General features: G+C 42.6%; 1 protein-coding gene across 1 annotated transcript in view; it reads left to right on the forward strand.

Annotated features, from left to right (window-relative positions):
* sema3bl (sema domain, immunoglobulin domain (Ig), short basic domain, secreted, (semaphorin) 3bl) overlaps positions 1–18,887 on the forward strand; it is a 47,556-nt gene that overhangs the window by 18,869 nt on the left and 9,800 nt on the right. Inside the window, exons 3-6 of the mRNA XM_010895849.4 lie at positions 1,172–1,234; positions 7,743–7,862; positions 14,224–14,314; positions 18,526–18,642. Coding sequence (XP_010894151.2) covers positions 1,172–1,234; positions 7,743–7,862; positions 14,224–14,314; positions 18,526–18,642 — 391 coding nt within the window. The remainder of the gene's footprint in view (positions 1–1,171; positions 1,235–7,742; positions 7,863–14,223; positions 14,315–18,525; positions 18,643–18,887) is intronic.

Below are 18,887 nucleotides of genomic sequence, written 5' to 3' on the forward strand. Positions count from 1 at the left end.
GCTGAAGGCCACTATAAGAGCAACCTGGGCTCTCATAACACCTGAGCAGTGCCACAGACTGATCGACTCCAGATCCTCTCAGGCTGCATTACTGCCTGGTACGGCAACTGCTCCACTGCTGACCGCACGGCCCTTCAGAGGGTGGTTAATTCAGAGCGCATCATCGACTGCCATCTTCCTTCCGTGCAAGGCATCTGCCATACACGATGCCTTTGGAAAGCACGGAACATCATAAAAGACCACACTACTCTGCATTCTCCAGAATACATTGTGCCTGAGAACAGCAATTAGCCATGCTCTTTTGACCGTAAATCACTCTTCTCATTCCCAGTTGATGAAGTAGAGCATGTTGACCACATCAAATCTGAGTCCAGACACTTTGGCAAGTGGTGAAGTGCTTAAAATCAGATTCTGACATCAGATAGCTGATTCTGTAGTTTTGCAACTATAACAATGTCTGTTTTAGACGGGCCCGGCTGTGATTTATTCTTGTTTAGTTCTAGACGTACCCAATAAAGTCTGACTTGTAGAGTTCTGTCATTCTGTCTACAACATTCACATTTAATACGACGAGCTGTGTTACAGCGACCCACTGTTGTGGCTCTGCTTTCTCTCTCACGCGATGTATTTGACGTGTGCTTTTACGTAGGGGTTCCATGTACCTGCACCCGAACAGGGAAACAAATACACACGTGAGAAACCCAGTCATGCATGCTCATTTTCTCTGTTTATTGTCTATGCCTCGTCCTAACAGCAAGGCAAGCTTTTCAGTAAAAACACAACAGACCCATTGTTTCAGGAGGCCGTCTCTGAGCCTGTAATACACAATTCAACATCTGATGGAGCTGGTGCCAAAAGAAGGCTTAAATTAGCAGGATTCTCCTGATATAGAAAATTGGGTAAATGAATCCCAGGGTCTACCAGACCCGCCCACATCAGTTTGATCTGATTAACCCGTGGAGAACAAGGCGAAGCCAAGACTTAATAAGGGGGACCTTGGTTTAATGTCTTACAATGTCTGAACTGTATTACACTGGCCAATAATGCTCTCATGATTTAATTGCCAGTTGTTATATTGCTGATTTAGGCAATGTACAGTATTATAATGTTATGAAGTGATTTATCATGTTCTTGCTCTTTCTCTATCTCTCTCCCTCTCCATTTCTTGTAGATCTATTGGCCTCCACTGCCTGGTAACAGGGATGACTGTGTCCAGAGAGGGAAGGATTCTCAGGTGAGTGACAGCTCAGTGACACCTTTGAGGTGCCCCATCTACTTCCTGTTTCCTTGTACAATGTCACATCAATAGGTTCCACGTGCCTAGCCTGCTCTAGAATCTCCACAGTAGAATTTAACATCCATCCATCAATTGCTTTTAGGGAACTCCCAGCCTGAAACCCCAAAGAGCAAGCAACAACAAGGTTGATGCACAGGGGCTAGGAAAAACTCCCTAATAGGGTCAAAATTTAGGAAGAGACCTATAGAGGAACTAGGCTCTGAGGGGTGGCCAATCCTCTTCTGGCTGTGTAGTAATAATTAATAAATGCATGGGGGTTGTGAGTCTATAAAAGTCTGAAGAATGACTTCATTCATCTAACCCTTCATCCATACATACATGCATCCCGTGTTCTTGGCACTGTAACGTTGTTTAACAGCTCTGTGAATGAGACTAGTAGTCTTTTATTAACAACATTTCTGCTTTAATCTAGTATGAACAATAATCGCCCCTCCCAACCCAAAAGCGGAGGTGTCGAGGGTCAGGCTCTTGCACCATAACACTAATAGCTTCTTCACTGGCCAGAAGACTGAGCTTATAGCCTCTCCCTCCACAGTCCATACCCCAAACTATGATGACATTTTTAATAACTTTTGTCCGCTAACTCTTGGCTAGTGACAGAAGGTGTTACAGCCCCAGCATCTGTTCTTGGTTAGCCGGTCAGGCCTTTAAAACAAGACTAATCTCTCTCCGTGGATGTGGAAGAGGCATCGTAGTGGGGTTGGAGACTTTCGCGTCGGGCTTCAGTGCTGGCCCTATAGGTAGCGTTTGAAGTGGCAGGTGTGCAGTGGTATCTAATATCGGCAGTTATTACACGTTTCCTCCACCCGTCACTGTGAGAAATATCACACAGGGCCCGGGATATGTGAGCTGGTGAGTCCATAGGGGAGAGTAACAGTCGTTATGCGTTACTACACGGATCTTATGGGCCCACAGTAACTCTACGTAACCTTTGTCCAAGGAGCTGTGTGTGTGTGTGTGTGTGTGCTTGTATGTCTCAGCAGCACTCCTTAGACTCTATCACACCTCTGTCGTCTCAATCCGTGGGTTACACATAGGGGAACAGGGCTTGACGGAGGATCTTTCCCTCTGTGGAAACGTGATAGCCTTCTCTACAGTGTGACGGCAGTAATGACTGCAGACCCGTTGCCCTCGTGAGGTCACAGCATGTGTCTGTGTTCACCCACCAGAGACTGCACACCTTGGCCTCACCGTTCACCCGGCATGGGCTGGTGGTTACCGCATCAGTGAGGCCTGGAGGAGGAGGTGTGAGAGGAGTGTTTTTGCTCGTTGTGCGCGCGCGCGTGTGTGTGTGTGTGTGTGCATGCGTGCGTGTGTGCACGCTTGGTCACGTCTGTAAAATTTCACACTTGAAATTCTTGGCCCCAGCCTTCCGTGCACCCCTGTCCCGGAGTCCATGGCCAGTGGCCCCATGACAAAGGGATTCAGGTATGTGTTGTTTATCCTCTCTGAGAGCCGGGCGGCGTATGTGTTCAGTAGACAGGCCCAGTCCATGTGTGTTGTGTCTTTGTGGGTTCAGTCAATGGTTATTGATGGGGTACCCTTTCTGCCCCTATTCTCCACCTGACAAGGGCCGGGACGTGCGTACACACACTTAACCAGGGGCTCTGTTCGCACCCGCCCAGCAGTTAGACAAAGCCCACGGGTGGCGTCAGCCATGGAAAGGTGAAAAAGCGAGTTGAGGCGTGGCGGATGGGGTTTGTTTGATCGATTGAAACGGCCTTGATTGTGTTTTCTGGCTGAAAGGAAGGTTTAGGTGGTAGCCTGCAGTGTGTGCTGAAGTCAAGCCAACGGAGACAGCAGAGTGTGTGCAGACCAGGTCACAGGCACAGAGGTGTGTGTGTGTTTGTGTGTTCTGAATGTTCCCCACCCTCCCTGAAACGGTGTTGGACTCAGACACCTCCCATTAAACAAACACTGTGGAGTAAAGCGGACGCTGGCTGTGACTGGCCGGGCAGGCGGGTTCTACTCAGCCGGTCTGCTCTTTATAGCCAGGCAGGGATGAGTTTATATTGCTGCGACCATTCACCACTCTGCTACATCAAACACTTAATGGAGAACGGTGATAGGAATAATGCTTCCTTCCTTTGAATGTGGGGATGGAGAGTTACATGGGAGTTAGAAGTGGGTGTTTTCATCTGTGTGTCGGGGGAAGTGTGTTTTGTCTTTTATTAATTGCCCAATGGAGTGGAACCAGAAGAATATTGGGGTTTTGTTTCTCTGTTGGCTGACCACTGGCAAACATCTCACATGGTTGTTTTAAGATCGCCTTCAACCCCCCCAATACAGCCACCACCAGTAAACACAGACGTCCCATATTTTGGTATAGTTAGTGAGTGAGTGATGGTGGTTGGGTGGGAGAGAGATTTGACATTTCGATAACTTTAAGAGACTCAGAGATTTCATGCATCAGTTAGCTGGGGACTTAAATGAACGCCATTTGGCCCAGTGCCCTGACATTATCCAGAACTGCCACAGGAAAGATTCCACTATGTTTATTAATGTGTACATGCATATGAGGACAACCGTGGCCGTGAATTGCTTTCAAAAGTGAATCATCTACAAACCCAGGAGTTACTGATATCCCAGTGTACTGATTCCCAGGTCTGCAGTCTATTCTTAAGGCTATGCTTATTGCAGTAAACTTCTGAGCTCATGCCCCAGATCACTAATTTACACAATTTAACTTCTTGTAGAGTATGTATCATTTTATCTAACCATGTGCACATATTGATTTGCAAAAGTTGTACCATACCTTTCTTTTTTCTTCAGAATTCCAAAGATTGACAAAGTCATGCCAGACATGAAATGTTATTTCCAAATCAGGACTAAGCAGAAGGATTCAAGATGTTTGTATGTGCAACCTCTACCAGTGGCTATCATATCAATATTGATCCTTGCTTTGGAAAACCTTCATGCATATTTTACATTTTAACTAAAATTTGGTAGATTTTTAGAGATAAATACAGTGCATAATAAATACAGGATAAAGTTCAATCAAAACTCAACAAAAATAAGGAAAAGGCAATATATCTGAAAGAGGACAACCAGTGCAGGGCAGTGTCCCGTTCACTGCACTGGGGTTTTGGGAATGGATCTTTAGACCAGAGGAAAGAGTGCCGCTACTGGCCACCAACACACTGAGCTGTGCATTGTTAGAAATCAGCCGTTCATATAGTGGTTGAAATAATGAACACGTACACACTTGTCAAGGGAGAGACAAATTCAATTATTTATTGCAGCTTTTGATAGTCGGTTGTTCTTAATGTTACAGGCTCGATACTGTATCTTACAAACTCGAGCTCTTCTCACACTATCTCATCTCAAAGAAACATCCGGTTGTCCTCACCTTTATTGACATAGAGGAGAGAATTACTGTAAGCCACTTGGCTACTAACTGTCGCGCTTTGAATGAACGTGACTTCCTGTGTACAGATAAACCGATGGTCTTTTGCTATCAAAACATGAGAAGCATACACTTCGAAACCTGATATCATATTGTCTCACGTGGGCAATCGTCACAAAATGTTCAAACGGTTGTCATTTCTAATAACAACATTATTAAAGTATATCCGTGAGAAGAGTGAGAGAAATAAGTCTTTATGGTGCTCTAAATGACATGATGTGACAAGGAGTAAATGTCCCTCTTGATATTACCGTCCAAAGTGTTTTTTAAAGTAACACAATCGACGAAGAGTGCAGGATGAGGTGTTTGCGTTACACAACAGCACAGTTCATGGCTTGTGGCTAACATAACCCAACTTAAGCTAGCTAATTAATAAGGATGCGAAAAGTGCACTGCACAGTAAATACTTCACAGGGTGTAGAAAAAAATAAAACGCTTTTATGTTTCAGCTAACGAGCATACAACAAAGCATCGCGGCTTGCCAGCCGAAACATAGTTTTCTTTGCACTGTTATCAATGTACATGTTGCCTTATCCGTGGAATGTACACCCTCTTTCTCTATTTTGAGTAACTATGTGTATTAAGCTAACTAGAGTTGCTCTGCTCAATTGGTCCTCTGTATCACGTTGACAGTTGAGTGTTGTGAGTATTTCTGGATGAAAATCTGAGGTCTGCAACCTTTTATCTGACAATCTTTTTCACCATTTCTCTCACTCATTATCTCTGAAAAACCTTCCTATACCTGTTAATAAGTCATACTCTTAATTTTGGAAACACAAACCCCTTTCCCCCAACACTTTACACACACAGAGATCTCCCCAAAGACCCATGCAGTAGCTCTGTGAATTCCCAGGGATCCCGAATTAATACATTGTTTCAAAACCCCAAAACATAACTCTTTTTTAGAGCAGACCGTGACTACAAATAAGAACCTTATGGAGATGAATGCGTCTTATTGTTCATTGCATGGCTGAACTGACAGATCGGTGCTTGTGTGGGAAATGGTGTGGTTGTAGGTTCGTCTTGTGCGTCCTTTGCTGTTATCTATTTCACATTTGTAGTGTGGTCACCTGCTGCTCTCCTCAGCACAATGCTTCTTTGATCTCTTTTCTCTGTTTAGACCCAGGGGACTTGGACAGCCTAAAGCATCCTGCCTTTTCCAAAACATCTTTGAGATGTGTGGCGGGGTTTGTGCCTGTACATATGCATGTGTGTTTGCGCCCATGCGTGTCTATGAGTATGTGCCTACAACAATTTGAGTGTGTGTGGGTGTGTCTATGTGCGCATATGTGTGAGTGTGTTTTCCTTAGTGATGGTCTTGATTTCCTCTTAGTGTTACCAGCGCTGATTGCTTTCCAGTGTCTACAGTCTGTTTACCCTGGAAACAGCTCTTCTAAGATGCTTCCCTCCCTCATTATAAACATGATAGTACAACCCAGCCACTACACTGCCTCATGTTAGCCACTCAGTACCACAGAGTAGTACATTACCAAGCATATGTCACTCAATGACACAGAGTAATACATTACCAAGCATCTGTCACTCAATGACACAGAGTAATACATTACCAAGCATCTGTCACTCAATGTCACAGAGTAATACATTATCAAGCATCTGTCACAGAGTAATACATTACCAAGCATCTGTCACTCAGTGTCACAGAGTAATACATTACCACGCATCTGTCACTCAATATCACAGAGTAATACATTACCAAGCATCTGTCACTCAACGTCACAGTGTAATACATTACCAAGCATCTGTCACTCAATGTCAAAGAGTAATACATTACCAAGCATCTGTCACTCAATATCACAAAGTAATACATTACTAAGCATCTGTCACTCAATGTCAAAGAGTAATACATTACCACACATCTGTCACTCAATATCACAGAGTAATACATTACCACACATCTGTCACTCAATATCAGAGAATAATACTTTACCAAGCATCTCTCATTTAATATAACAGACTTATATATTACTAAGCATTGTTACATACTATCACAGGCAATTACATTAGTAAGCATGTCACTCATCGAAGTCATTACTAAAAGATATATAGTAAATAGTGGTTGTAGCCAAATGGAATGTGTTCGAATGTATTCTCCCAAATGGAATGTGTTCAAATGTATTCTCTCAAATGGAATGTGTTTGAATGTATTCTCTCAAATGGAATGTGTTCAAATGTATTCTCCCAAATGGAATGTGTTCGAATGTATTCTCCCAAATGGAATGTGTTCAAAGGATGAACTGTTGTTTATTTTTGAATATCATGTCTCTAACACAGCATCTGTCTTGTTGGAGTTGGAGAACTCCGTCTGAGATGAATAATGTAGCCCATATCCTGGTAAATAATTTGTCTGCCGTCACTGACATGGTGTCTGATCCGCTGCTACATAGCTTCTCTATTCAGGAAGCAATCACAGCAGCGTTGAGTGGCTAGCGGTCATCTAGTGGAACCAACACACACACATGCACGTATGCACACAGGAAAACATGCAAACACACCCGCACACCATACATGCTCACACACGCATACAGTCACACTGTGGTAAGGCAGATGAGTTTCACCTTGGCAGTGACGCTCTTGGCTAGTTTTTGGATGGCTGTCACTCTTTAGTGCCTATTATGATTTTTCAAGAACAGGATACAGCTATACCCTACTCTTCCTGAGGGCTCTAATAATAACTAATCTCTCTCATCTCTCTTTGTCATCTCTCACCCTTCTCTCATTCCTCTCTCATACCTCTTTCTCTTCTGTCTCCATTCACTGACCCCTTTCTTGTGCGTAAGGCTGTGGGAAAGATCTGGAAAGCGACGTTTGTTCAAGTTTATTGTAGTTAATCTGTTTAAGTCATGTTCTTGGGCCTTATTGCTAACATGTGGAATCAATGTTTTTTGTTAAGAACTCTTTTTGTTCTACGTAAACCCCTCAAGTAATACTGTCAGAAATTGGACGACAGCGCGCTGTTGTGCTGCGTATTTTAATTTGTTTAACCTTTGTGTGTGTGTGTGTGTGTGTGTGCGTTCACAGACGGAGTGTGCCAACTTTGTGCGCCTTTTGCAGCCCTACAACCGCACCCACCTGCTGGCCTGTGGAACGGGGGCCTTCCAGCCCATGTGTGCCTTTGTGTATGTCGGCCACCGCGGTGAGGTAAGAACCAGCTGCAGCACACACACACACACACACTTATGCAGTACACAGGGAAAATCAGCGACTCACCCACACTGAGACATGCCCTGGCAGAAGAGCTGTGTCGATCACCATGTATCTTATCTTGGTCTACAGAAACTCTTCTTCAGCATCCAGCAATAAGACTAAGCTGTCTGGCTTAGAAGGCTCTGTTCTTGGGACACCCATTGACCCCCATTCATTTAGCAGCTTTCGTCTGCTCCTGTTATTGTTAGAACTGTTGTGATTAAGGCAGCGCTCCCTGGGGATTATCAGTATGTCACTCCACGGTAACCTGATACTGTCTGATGCTGGCCTGTCTGTGAACAGTGGCTTTTCAACTGTCTCCTTCACTCTCTTTTCCTCGTCTTTCTCCATCTTTCTCTTCCTTCCCCTCTGTCTCTTCATTCTCCTCTGTTTCCCTTTCAGTTTCTCCGTCTCTATCTCTTTCCTCTATCACTCTCTTCCAGCATCTCTATCTGTCCTCTCAATAATTCTTCACCATCTTCGCTGTCCTTTGTGTACGGCCCGTGTGTGTTGTGAAGAGACCCATGTGGAACTCGAGCCAGGTCTGCCTCCACATGGCCAACAGAGCCTGTGTGCCTCAACCAGCAGGAGGTGGTTGGACTGGCCATGACAAGGGGAGGCATCCGGTTAGTGTGAGTGCCAGCTATTAATGTAAAATGAGTGAGGCTGGCACTATCACACAGCATCTTCACATGTGAAGGCAGGGATGGGCTAGCTGTAGGGAATGGTTAGAAGGGTCTCTGTGGTGGTAATATTGTGTGTGTGTTGACTATGTTGGTAGTCATCTTCTAGGTCTTATCCAGGCATTAGTACTCCATGACACTGTGAGCAATACAAAAAATCTACTTTGTAGAGTAAGGGTGTGTGTGTTGGCAGACGGACAGTGTGTTGAGGTGTGAACTGACAGTGGGCCATGTAGCTATATGAGATTAAGAGGAGAACACCCCCTCTAACCCTGCTGAGGGGTGAGAAGAGACAGCTGACCACGACCTGAACTGGGGGACCGGGAACAGAGATGAAACACCTTGGGTGTCAAAGGTTATACCACCCACAGACAGCCCAACAGTTCATGACCCCCAATCTCAGAACAGAGAGAAAGCAAACATACGTGTGTTCCTAAATGAGTTAGTTACTGATTAAATAAACAGCACATTCCCCTGTGGTGTTGCCCACCATACACTGGCATGGATTTCTATGGCATCGTGTAGGATTGACACGCACCATACACACACCATATGCTGGAGCAAGGAAAATAAACACACACACAGAACTGTTTGTTATAATATGGGCAACAGGCAAGGCCACGGTCATAGTCAGTCTCAACATAGTCCCCCCTGGTGAGAAGCTCCCGCTTTCTGTGTATGTTCGCCTCTCTACTGTCCTACCCTCCATTGTACGGTGCCTTCAGAAAGTTTTCAGACCCCTTCACTTCCAAATAATTTCTTTGAGTTTAAAAGGTTTTTCCATCATCAATCTACACAAAATGTGCAACCAAAGCCGCCATCTACCTGCCTTCAATCTACAACCCTGATTACAAAAAAGTTGGGATGCTGCATAAAATGCAAATAAATGCAGAATGCAATGATGTTTTAAACCATTTATCCCTAAATTGAATTGAGAATAGTATAAAGAAAACATATCAGATTTTTTAACTGAGAAATGCACTAATGCACCCCCATACCATCATGGATGCTGGATTTTTAACTGTGCACTGATAACAAGCCGGATGGTCCCTCTCTTCTTTCCAGAGGACACGGCTTCCATGATTCCACCCAAAAATCTGAAATTTTGATTTGTCAGACTACAGGACAGTTTTCCGCTTCCCCTCAGTCCATCTAAAATTAGCTCAGGCCCAGAGAAGGCGCTGGCGTTTCTGGATGTTGTTTATATATGATTTCTTCTTTGCATGGTAGAGTTCTCACTCTCATTTATGGATGCTGCAACATACTGTGTTCACAGACAATGGTTTTTCAGAAGTGTTCCTAAGCCCATTCATTGATGTCCACTACAGAATTGTGTCTGTTTTAAATGCATTGCTGAGTGCCCAAAGATCACGACGATCCAGTGTTGTTTTTTGCCTTTGTCCCTTGCATAAAGAAATTGCTCCAGATTCTCTGAATCTTTTAATGATGTTATATACCGTAGATGATGAGATCTCCAAATTCTTGAAAATGTTATGTTATGATACGTTATTCTTAAATTGTGGCTTTATTTGCCCATGCAGTCTTTCACAGAGTTGTGAACCCCTCCCCAAACTCACTTCTGACAGGCCCATCATCTCTGGAATGATCTTTTAATGTTACTTACCTTTTGCCAATTGACCTAATTAGCTGTGTGATATTCCACCAGGTTTAGATTCTTAGCATTACACTAAGAAACACTAAGTTTCCAGTCGTTTGGTGGCTCTGTCTCAGCTTTTATGAAACGTGTTGCTGGCATCAAATTAGTATATTCCAAGAAATAATGACATTTCTCAATTTCAACATTTGATATGTTGTCTTGGTACTTTTTCCTATTGTCTATATCAATCAATCAATCAATCAAATGTATTCATAATGCCCTTTTTACATCAGCAATTGTCACAAAGAGTTTAATTTATTTGTACATCATTGCATTCTGTTTTTCTTTACATTTTATTCAGCATCCCAACTTTTTTGGAAATGGGGTTACACACACATTTCCCCTTCTTGGTCATGGAGGTGACCAAGAACCCAAATGGCCACTCTAACAGAACTCCAGGTAACACTCTATTTTGAAAGTCTACTGACTATCTGACTATAAGTATAACCCTAATCTTTACCCAAACCTTAACCTTTATCTTAACCCTAACCTTAACCCTTACTCTAAACCTTCTTTTGAACTGAGACCCATCTTAGCAAGCAGTTGCTTATCAACAGTTTGTTGAAAGTTTGTTGATAGTATTACTTTTTATAGAACATCTACAGAATAAATTGTAACCAAACTACAGATTTTCTCCACAAAGAATTAAAAGAAAGGACAACCTCTCTGCTGTACTCCATCAATAAAGCATTTAATGTACAGTGGCAAGACGGAAGCCACTCAAGGTACCACACATCTCCTGGCTAATACCATCTCTAATAACATCCCAGCTGGCCAATACTAACAACCTGAAGCGTACTATCTTTGAGTGGCCCAATCTGGGGTTTAATCCCCTAAAGCCTGTACTTTTATCCCATCTGTGGTAAAATTTAAAGATTGTAGTTCACTGACTCTCCCAATCCAATTCTGACATAGATTTAGAGGATATATAGAAAGAATGAGAGAAACTGCCCAAATCCAGGTGTGCAAAACTGTCATGAATACCCAAGAAGACTCAAAGCTGTAATCTTCAAAAAATTACTCAATGAAGGGGGACTATTATTTGAGTATGTGTCATTGCTGTTTTTTATTTTCAACAAATCGGCACACATTTTTAAGGAAGTGTTTTCGCTTTGTCATTATGGGATATTGTGTGTGGATTGATGTCTAATTTGTTTTATTTAATCAATTCTAAATATGTTCTTTAACTGAAGAAAAATTTGGAGATAAAAAGGGGGCTGTATACTTTCAGAAAGCATTATATTTATCTTTCTGTTTCTATATATTTGTGTCTTTTTCTCTGTTTCTTTCTCTATTTCTCTTTGTTTCTATCACTCTCCTTCGATTTTGTATATTTGTTTCAATCAATTTAAGGGCTTTATTGGTATGTTTGTTTTTTTTAAATTTCTAAAGAAAGTAGATAATAGTAATAATAATAATAAAGATAAAATGTTAAATTAAATAAATATGTTGAGATTTTTAAGTAGATGTTACACAGAGTGTTGGAAAGGATAATGGCATTTTTGTGTTTATATCGTTGTAGGTACCCTGATGTAAACATTTGCAAAGTGAGAACGACAAGATAAAATAAATAAAGATATACAAATGGGTTTTGTTAACAATGCTGTTAGTGCTCTACTGGTTGCCTTGTCCTCATAGCAAAGGGTAAAAAATCTTGCTACTGTGGTTGCACATTAGAGTATTTGTTTATTTAACCATTAATAAATATAAGAGTCTCTCTGTTTGATTTTGTTTCAAACTCTTTGTGGGTGGGTGTGATCTGAGGATTAGGCATGGCTCTAATGTCGTCATACATTATGCTGGAGGATAGGAAGTGCAGCTCTTTTTCCACCTAATTTTGTGGTCAGTGTGTAGATAGTGTCTTTTCTCATGAGCCAGTTCTGTCTGTGGTGGCCTATATTCTGTTGCAAGACCATGTTCACTAAGTCTGTTTTTGGTTTCTAAATATCTGTTTATATCTGTTTCACTCACTGTTACTCACCACCTGTTTCTGTTTCCATTTCTTTTTTTTATCTCTCTGTTCATATCTTTCTGTTTTTGTCTCTGTTTCTATCTCAGTGTTACTGTTTCATTTTTTATTTCAATTTCTCAGTTTCTTTCTCCCTGTTCTTCTCTCTGTTTCTCTGTGTATGTTTCTACCTCTCTGTTTTAATCTGTTTCCATCTCTTTTTCCAACTCTGTTATGTCTGTTGGTAAAATAATAATGAACAAGAGTACAGAATTCAGAGCATCTTTCCCACGCGGTCTGGCCTTAGAGAGCCATCAGAGAGAAAGCTAAACTAGAGTGAGAGGAACAGGAATTGGTTGCAGGGACAGACAGAGGGAGATGTCTGCTCTGTTTTAGACACAAAGGGGAGACAAAAAGAGGCAGACACATTGAGTGGACAGAAAAAGAGAAAGAAAAAGACAGAGTGGGAGAGAACGACTCAGTCTTGGGGTTGCTGGTCTGTTTGACTTGGCAGTGCTGAATAGACCATCCTGATCAACAGCAGACACCAACTGCACCAGTCCCCTGGCTTTACACTGAGGTTAAACAGAGACACTGACTCTGAGAGACCAGCCAGGATAGGTAGAGAGAGTGGGAGAGACTGATAAAGCATTGAGGGAGGGAAAGAGACTCTCTGAGAGGGGGGGGGGGGTTGGAGAGGTGGAGGGAGAGAGCGATAAGGAGAGGTAAAAAGTGTCGGTGAAGTAAAGAGAATAGAGATGCGTTGATGGAGTAAGGATAACAAATGTAGTATTGCCAGAATAAACCAGGAAGGAAAGAGAGAGAGAGAGAGAGAGAGACAGGGATTGTTGTATATCAGAAACCAGAGTGATAAAGGAGATTGGAAGGGTAAAAGAGTTGACTAACAGAAAAAAATATAGGCAAGATAGAATTAAAGAGACTAAGAGTACTTTTTAAGTACATTTTAATGATTGCCCTGATCTTAATTACTACCTAGATTTGATGGATTCTATACTCAGTATACTGCTTACTGTCCATGTATAGTCCGGAGTTACACAGGCCAGGCTCAGCAACATCTGGCATCTCTGAGTTTATTTAGCTCTGAGAGAAACAGACACAGCGGAGATCCTGTACCGCATGCCAGAAGGCCTGCCCTTTCTCCTTGGACTCAGGGAAAAACTGAAAGAGGGAGAGAGAAAAAGAGAGGGAAAACAGAAAGAGAGAGAGAAAGAAAGAGAAAGAATGTGATTATAGAGGGGAATATAGAGGAGAATTGAGGGGAGAGAAATGGGGATTCGTGACCTTTAACCTTGTTCTGTACTGGGGCTTGTGCTCCATACTAGATACTCTGGGACATACCATATATAGCTCTGTTTACTGTACTGATAATAGGATCCTTTAATAGAGGTCAAGGTCCTGATATCAGAGGAAACCACACAAAGACACATTGTGTGGAAAGACATCCTTTAACCTCACTTCCTCTAGTCTCACTGGTCCTTGGTGTCACCGGGTAGATGGAGGTCAGAGCTGGTCTGGGATTCCCAATGTGTATCACAGACAGGGTTGGACACTTACTGGAAAAGGTTATTCAATCAAGAGTTATTTTAATCATCTTTTGGGCGTAGCTGCTGTAGTCTGACTTTCATGTCATTGTCCAGCATGTGTACCAGAAGAAGCTCAGTGCCCTGCTAGTCTAAGCGAGGACCTGACGCCCAGAGAGACACCGTTGGAGAGTTCACAGAGACATTCACCTGGGTTCTGATTCATTCTGCCTGCCTAGCTGTCTGCCTACACTCCCTCTCATACCTTGGTTACTCCTGATCCTAACTAACGACACCACTGTGGAACCAACACCATGCCAAGCACAGGGAAACATTTCATGAACCGTCTCTGAATGGCAAAATATTGATTTGTTCTGGAATTGAAGCCAATTTGCCGTTGGGTGCATTAAAGTAAACATATATTGATGATATGTGATATGGAGCTGTTTCCTAACCCCATGTTTTCTCTCTGTGCTTTTCCAAACAGCATGTTTTCACCATGGACCCGACCAATGTGGAGAATGGACGGGGTAAAGTTCCTCACGATCCTAGCCTCCCTTTCGCTAGCACCTTCATTGGTAGGTCCTATCTTTATTAGTCCACTATCTTTATTTCACTTCAGCAGCAGGGGATTGTATGACTGGGAGATGAGGCTGTAATAAGGGTGTTCCTTTCTTGTCACTCGACTTTTTTCTTGTGAAATACAGTGCTAGTCCGATTTATTACATCGGCACGCAAGTCTGGAAGTCGCAGGGGGGAGAGTAGGGTGTGTGTGTGTTTGCGTGTATTTTCCAACCCCGCCTCGATTTTGAACCCCACAAACCTCCTGATCTGTCCCGAAATGCATTGAATCTGGCGCACAAACTCACAAAGAGGGCCAACTGCCCAGCTGTCTTGTCTCCTGATACGAACACAGAAAAAACCTTGGAAGGATTCTGATACACTTTTGGTTCAAACGAGCTTACAAAACCAGAGAAATATTCCACTAACACTTGTTTATATTCACTGTGTAAAGCCAGGATTAAACACACAAACACAAACACACACATTAAGTACTTCTTCAGCCTGTTTGCATCACAAACACACACAGCTTTTGTGCCCTGTTCATTCTAAGGGACCGTTTAATCATGATCAAGCCATCACTGCTGACAAATATTTTATTTCAGATGTTGCAATGAATAGAGGATAGGAAGGAGAGAGAATATAGGGACAGATTTGAGGGAAGGAGAAACATAAAAGAGAGAATGAGTGAGAGCAAGTGATTTGTTGTTGTGATTGAGTCCCACATTAGTTAGCTATAGTTGAAATTGAATTGGCGGCGTTGTGGGGAAAGGGGTGGGTCCGCCCAACACATTTTGAAAGAGTGGTGACCGAAAGTTGTAACAACTGACATGGATTGCTAAAGTGACTAGGAGTGTGCCTTTATTGGCTGGAAATAAAAACATGAACATGAGGGAAAATACAGTAAGACCGTGTCTTACATCAGTTGCTCTTAGGCGGGGAGGTGGAAGGAATAGCGAGTCAGGGGCAGGTTTGATCCAAACAAAACAACTTTTCTATTGAGTTCTTCCCAAAACATGCGCAAACAACAAAGGACTTTTCCCAAAGTGCAACCAAAAACAGCTAAACGAGAAACAAGCCAGATGAACAACTTTTAACTGCAACAGGAAACACAGGTGTGGCACTGTCTTGACTATGCAGGGTGGAGAGCTCTCTTGGGAAGGTGGCCTGTCTCTCCACTTGAGAGATGGAACCGGCTCTTTTCTTTGTTCTCTCAGATTAATGTTACCCAGGAGTGGACCAAGCGTCCGTCGTATCCTCTGCCCCCGCTGCTTGTGAGCTGCCCGTGCATGCCCAGGAGGAGGGGCTGCTACTAGGGTGTAAGGCCTGCCCCAGGCAGGTTTCAATCGCAAAACTTTATGGACAATTTTCATTTTAAATGACATTGCACAATATCCTACGGACAAGTTGAGAACGGTTAGTCTCAAACCCTGGATGTATTTTTATTTCTCCAGACTGACATTTCTATCCCCTATTTGATTGTATTTCTGAAATTGCAAACCACATTGAAGCTCTCAAAGTCGGTCATCTGAATGCAGTTATGCATTGAATATTGTTTGTGTTCTGCATTGGCATCGAAACCTGAAAATGTGTTTCATATATGCAGTGTAATGATTAATAAAATATAGCATAAACATTGAGATCTGACCTGTACTTACCCCTTAGTGTCATGGACTGGGCCACAGAAGCATCCTATAGTGGTAACATCAGTGTCAGTAATGTATTTACAGTGCTGCTTGAAAGTATGTTAACCCATTGTGCAATTATATATATTTTTTGTGTTCACCATGAAATCTTTATTTAATCAGAACCAGCCCTTTTAATTTGCCACAACAGGTTTATAGTTACCAATTCCATATGTTGGTTTAGAGGAAATCATGCATCTACTAGAAAAACTTAATTAAAATGGAATTAGTGCAGGTGCAAAAATAATTGAACCCCATGTTGCATTGTTTAAATCAAAAAGGGAAGTATAAGTATAAATAATTTGGTACCAACCATCAAAGGAGGAGACTTTAGGAAAGAGTTTGGGCAGGACTCTGATTATAAGAGACCTAAACCTGGTCAGTTTCATGTTACCCATACAAGTGAATGCAAAACACATCATGTAGAGTGGAAAGGAGATTTCATTGGACATCAGGAAGAAGGCAGGGAAAGCACATCAGTCTTTTTGAGAAGTCTTCACAACAATCTCAAAAAGATTTAAGCTCCATCAGTCCACTCAGGAATAAAAAATAAAAAAATACAGTAGAGAGCATTTAACATGACAGCGACTCGGCCAAGAAGCTGGAAGCCCTTCCAAAATATCCCATATAATAAATATAGTAAATGTCAACTCCAATATAACATCTTGAGAAGAGTCTTAACAAGAAAAACTGCCAGACAGACTAATTGCAGGTATGGAATAATTGGAGCACTCAAACAAAATATGCAGAAATGTATTGCTTGTAGCTCAAATGAATCCATTGGCTGTATAGCTTACATGTGACTGACATTTCGACACCGAACTGGCATCTTCCTCAGAGTTTGAGGGTTGCAGACCTCAGGCTCTGCATCTCAGGTTACTATGCATGTTTCATCAATAATAAGAACACTGGATCAAAATGGCATTCATGGAAGGATTGCTAGCAAGACGCCTCTCCTGTCAAAGAACCAAACAGCCCATCTTGTCTTGAGACCACCTGGAGGTTTCTGGAAGGTGATTCTCTAATTCTCTAGACAGATGAGTTCAGACATTTATTGTCACAATCAAAACTGCTATGTTTGGAGAAAACCCAACACTGTCTACCACCAAAAGAACCTTATCCCACAGTCAGGCATATTGGTGAGAATGTCAAGATCTGGGGCTGCTTTTCGTCCTCTAGACCTGATCGACTGCACATCATTAAGGGAACCAGCTGAAGTATACCAGGAAATTCTTAAAAAGAATGTCAGGTCATCAGTCAAGAAGCTAAAGCTGGGTCTTCCAACAATACAACAACAGAAAGGCTCAGGAGAAAAAAAGAAGGAAGTTGTGTGTTTTGGATTGGCCAAGTCAAAGTCCTTACCTTAATCCAATCGACATGCTGTGGCAGGACCTGAAGTGGGCAGTACATGCCAGACACCCGTTAAATTCATCCTTCAGGAGGATGACAAAAGTCCTACAGTTGTAACCCTGTCCTCCTAGCCTTACACAACACTGACCTCCTGACATATCTCTGCATCACACCTACTCCCCTATCTCTGGGTCTGCTATTAAAAGACTGTATAGTATTTCAGTGGAGCCAGGGTCTGTATTAATCACACTGATCAGAAGTGTACAGCTTTGACTAGTCAGATCCTTGCCTGAGATACTATCGTTGGTATCACACATATACACACACTCACATACACACATGCACATACACACCAGTCAGTGGAGTGACAAGAGGGATTGGGGAGTGCTGCTCTATCTATGACTTTGCCCATTTAAATGAAGAAACCCTTGTTAAGATCATGACCTATGCTTTCTCTCATGTAGGGTTGGGATAGCATTTCATCTGATCCTGGTTCAGTTAGGGATGCTGTCCAGTTCCGTGGAATTTATTGTGACAGAACAAGAGATCAAATCTCAGTTCAGTCTATGAAGCATCTCTAGGGAAGCAAGACGTGGTTTGGATTATGTTCAGGAGAGGGTAGTGTTTCAGAATGTTGTCTAATATGTTGGGCAATTTTGCATTCCTCTCATCATTCAATTTCTCCCCTGCCACTCCTCATTTCCTCCTCCTGCTTCCACCTCTCCTCATCACTTCTCTCCTCGTCCCTCCTCTCTGCATCATATTCTGCTGGCTTGCTATTTCCTCTTCTCCCTCCTCTTCTCCTCTTCCCCCCCTCTTCTCGTCTTCTCCCTCCTCTTCTCCTCTCCCCCCCCTTCTCCTCTTCTCCCTCCTCTTCTCCTCTTCTCCCCTCCTTCTCTTATCTTCCTCATCTCCCCTCCTGCTCCTCACCCCTCATTATCTCCTTTTCCTCCTCCTCTTCCCTCCTCAACTCCTTTTCCTCCTCATCCCTCCTCAACTCCTCCTCTCCCTTCCTCACCTACTTTACTCGTTTTCTTTAACCCGGTCCTCCTCTCCTTTCTATCCTGTCCTCTAATATCTGTGGTCTTCTCCATGAGAATACCTTTCTCCAACATGTCTTCCCTAAATATTTTTATTTTCTGCGTCTCATTCTCCCTTTTCCTTTCCCTCCATCCTCTGTCTGTCTTCTACAGGTGGGGAACTGTATACTGGGCTGACTGCAGACTTCCTGGGAAGAGACTCTGTGATCTTTCGTAGCCTTGGAGGTCGCTCCACCATGAGGACTGAGACAGACCAGAGAATCCTGCATGGTGCTGGAACTACACCGAATATACAACTAAAAAATATACAGTGTACACAATACTGAATACACACCTCAAACAAATGCACTGCAAACCACGCTGAATACACACTTAAAACAAATACATATTATGCAACACTAAATACACACCTCAAACAAATACTGTTCACTGCATACAACACTGGATACACACGTGAAAGAAATAAACATTATACAACACCTCACACAACACTTTATTTAACACTTGATTCTTTC

The sequence above is a fragment of the Esox lucius genome, chromosome 12 (genome assembly GCF_011004845.1).
Source record: "Esox lucius isolate fEsoLuc1 chromosome 12, fEsoLuc1.pri, whole genome shotgun sequence".
NCBI classification, from domain to species: Eukaryota; Metazoa; Chordata; class Actinopteri; order Esociformes; family Esocidae; genus Esox; species Esox lucius.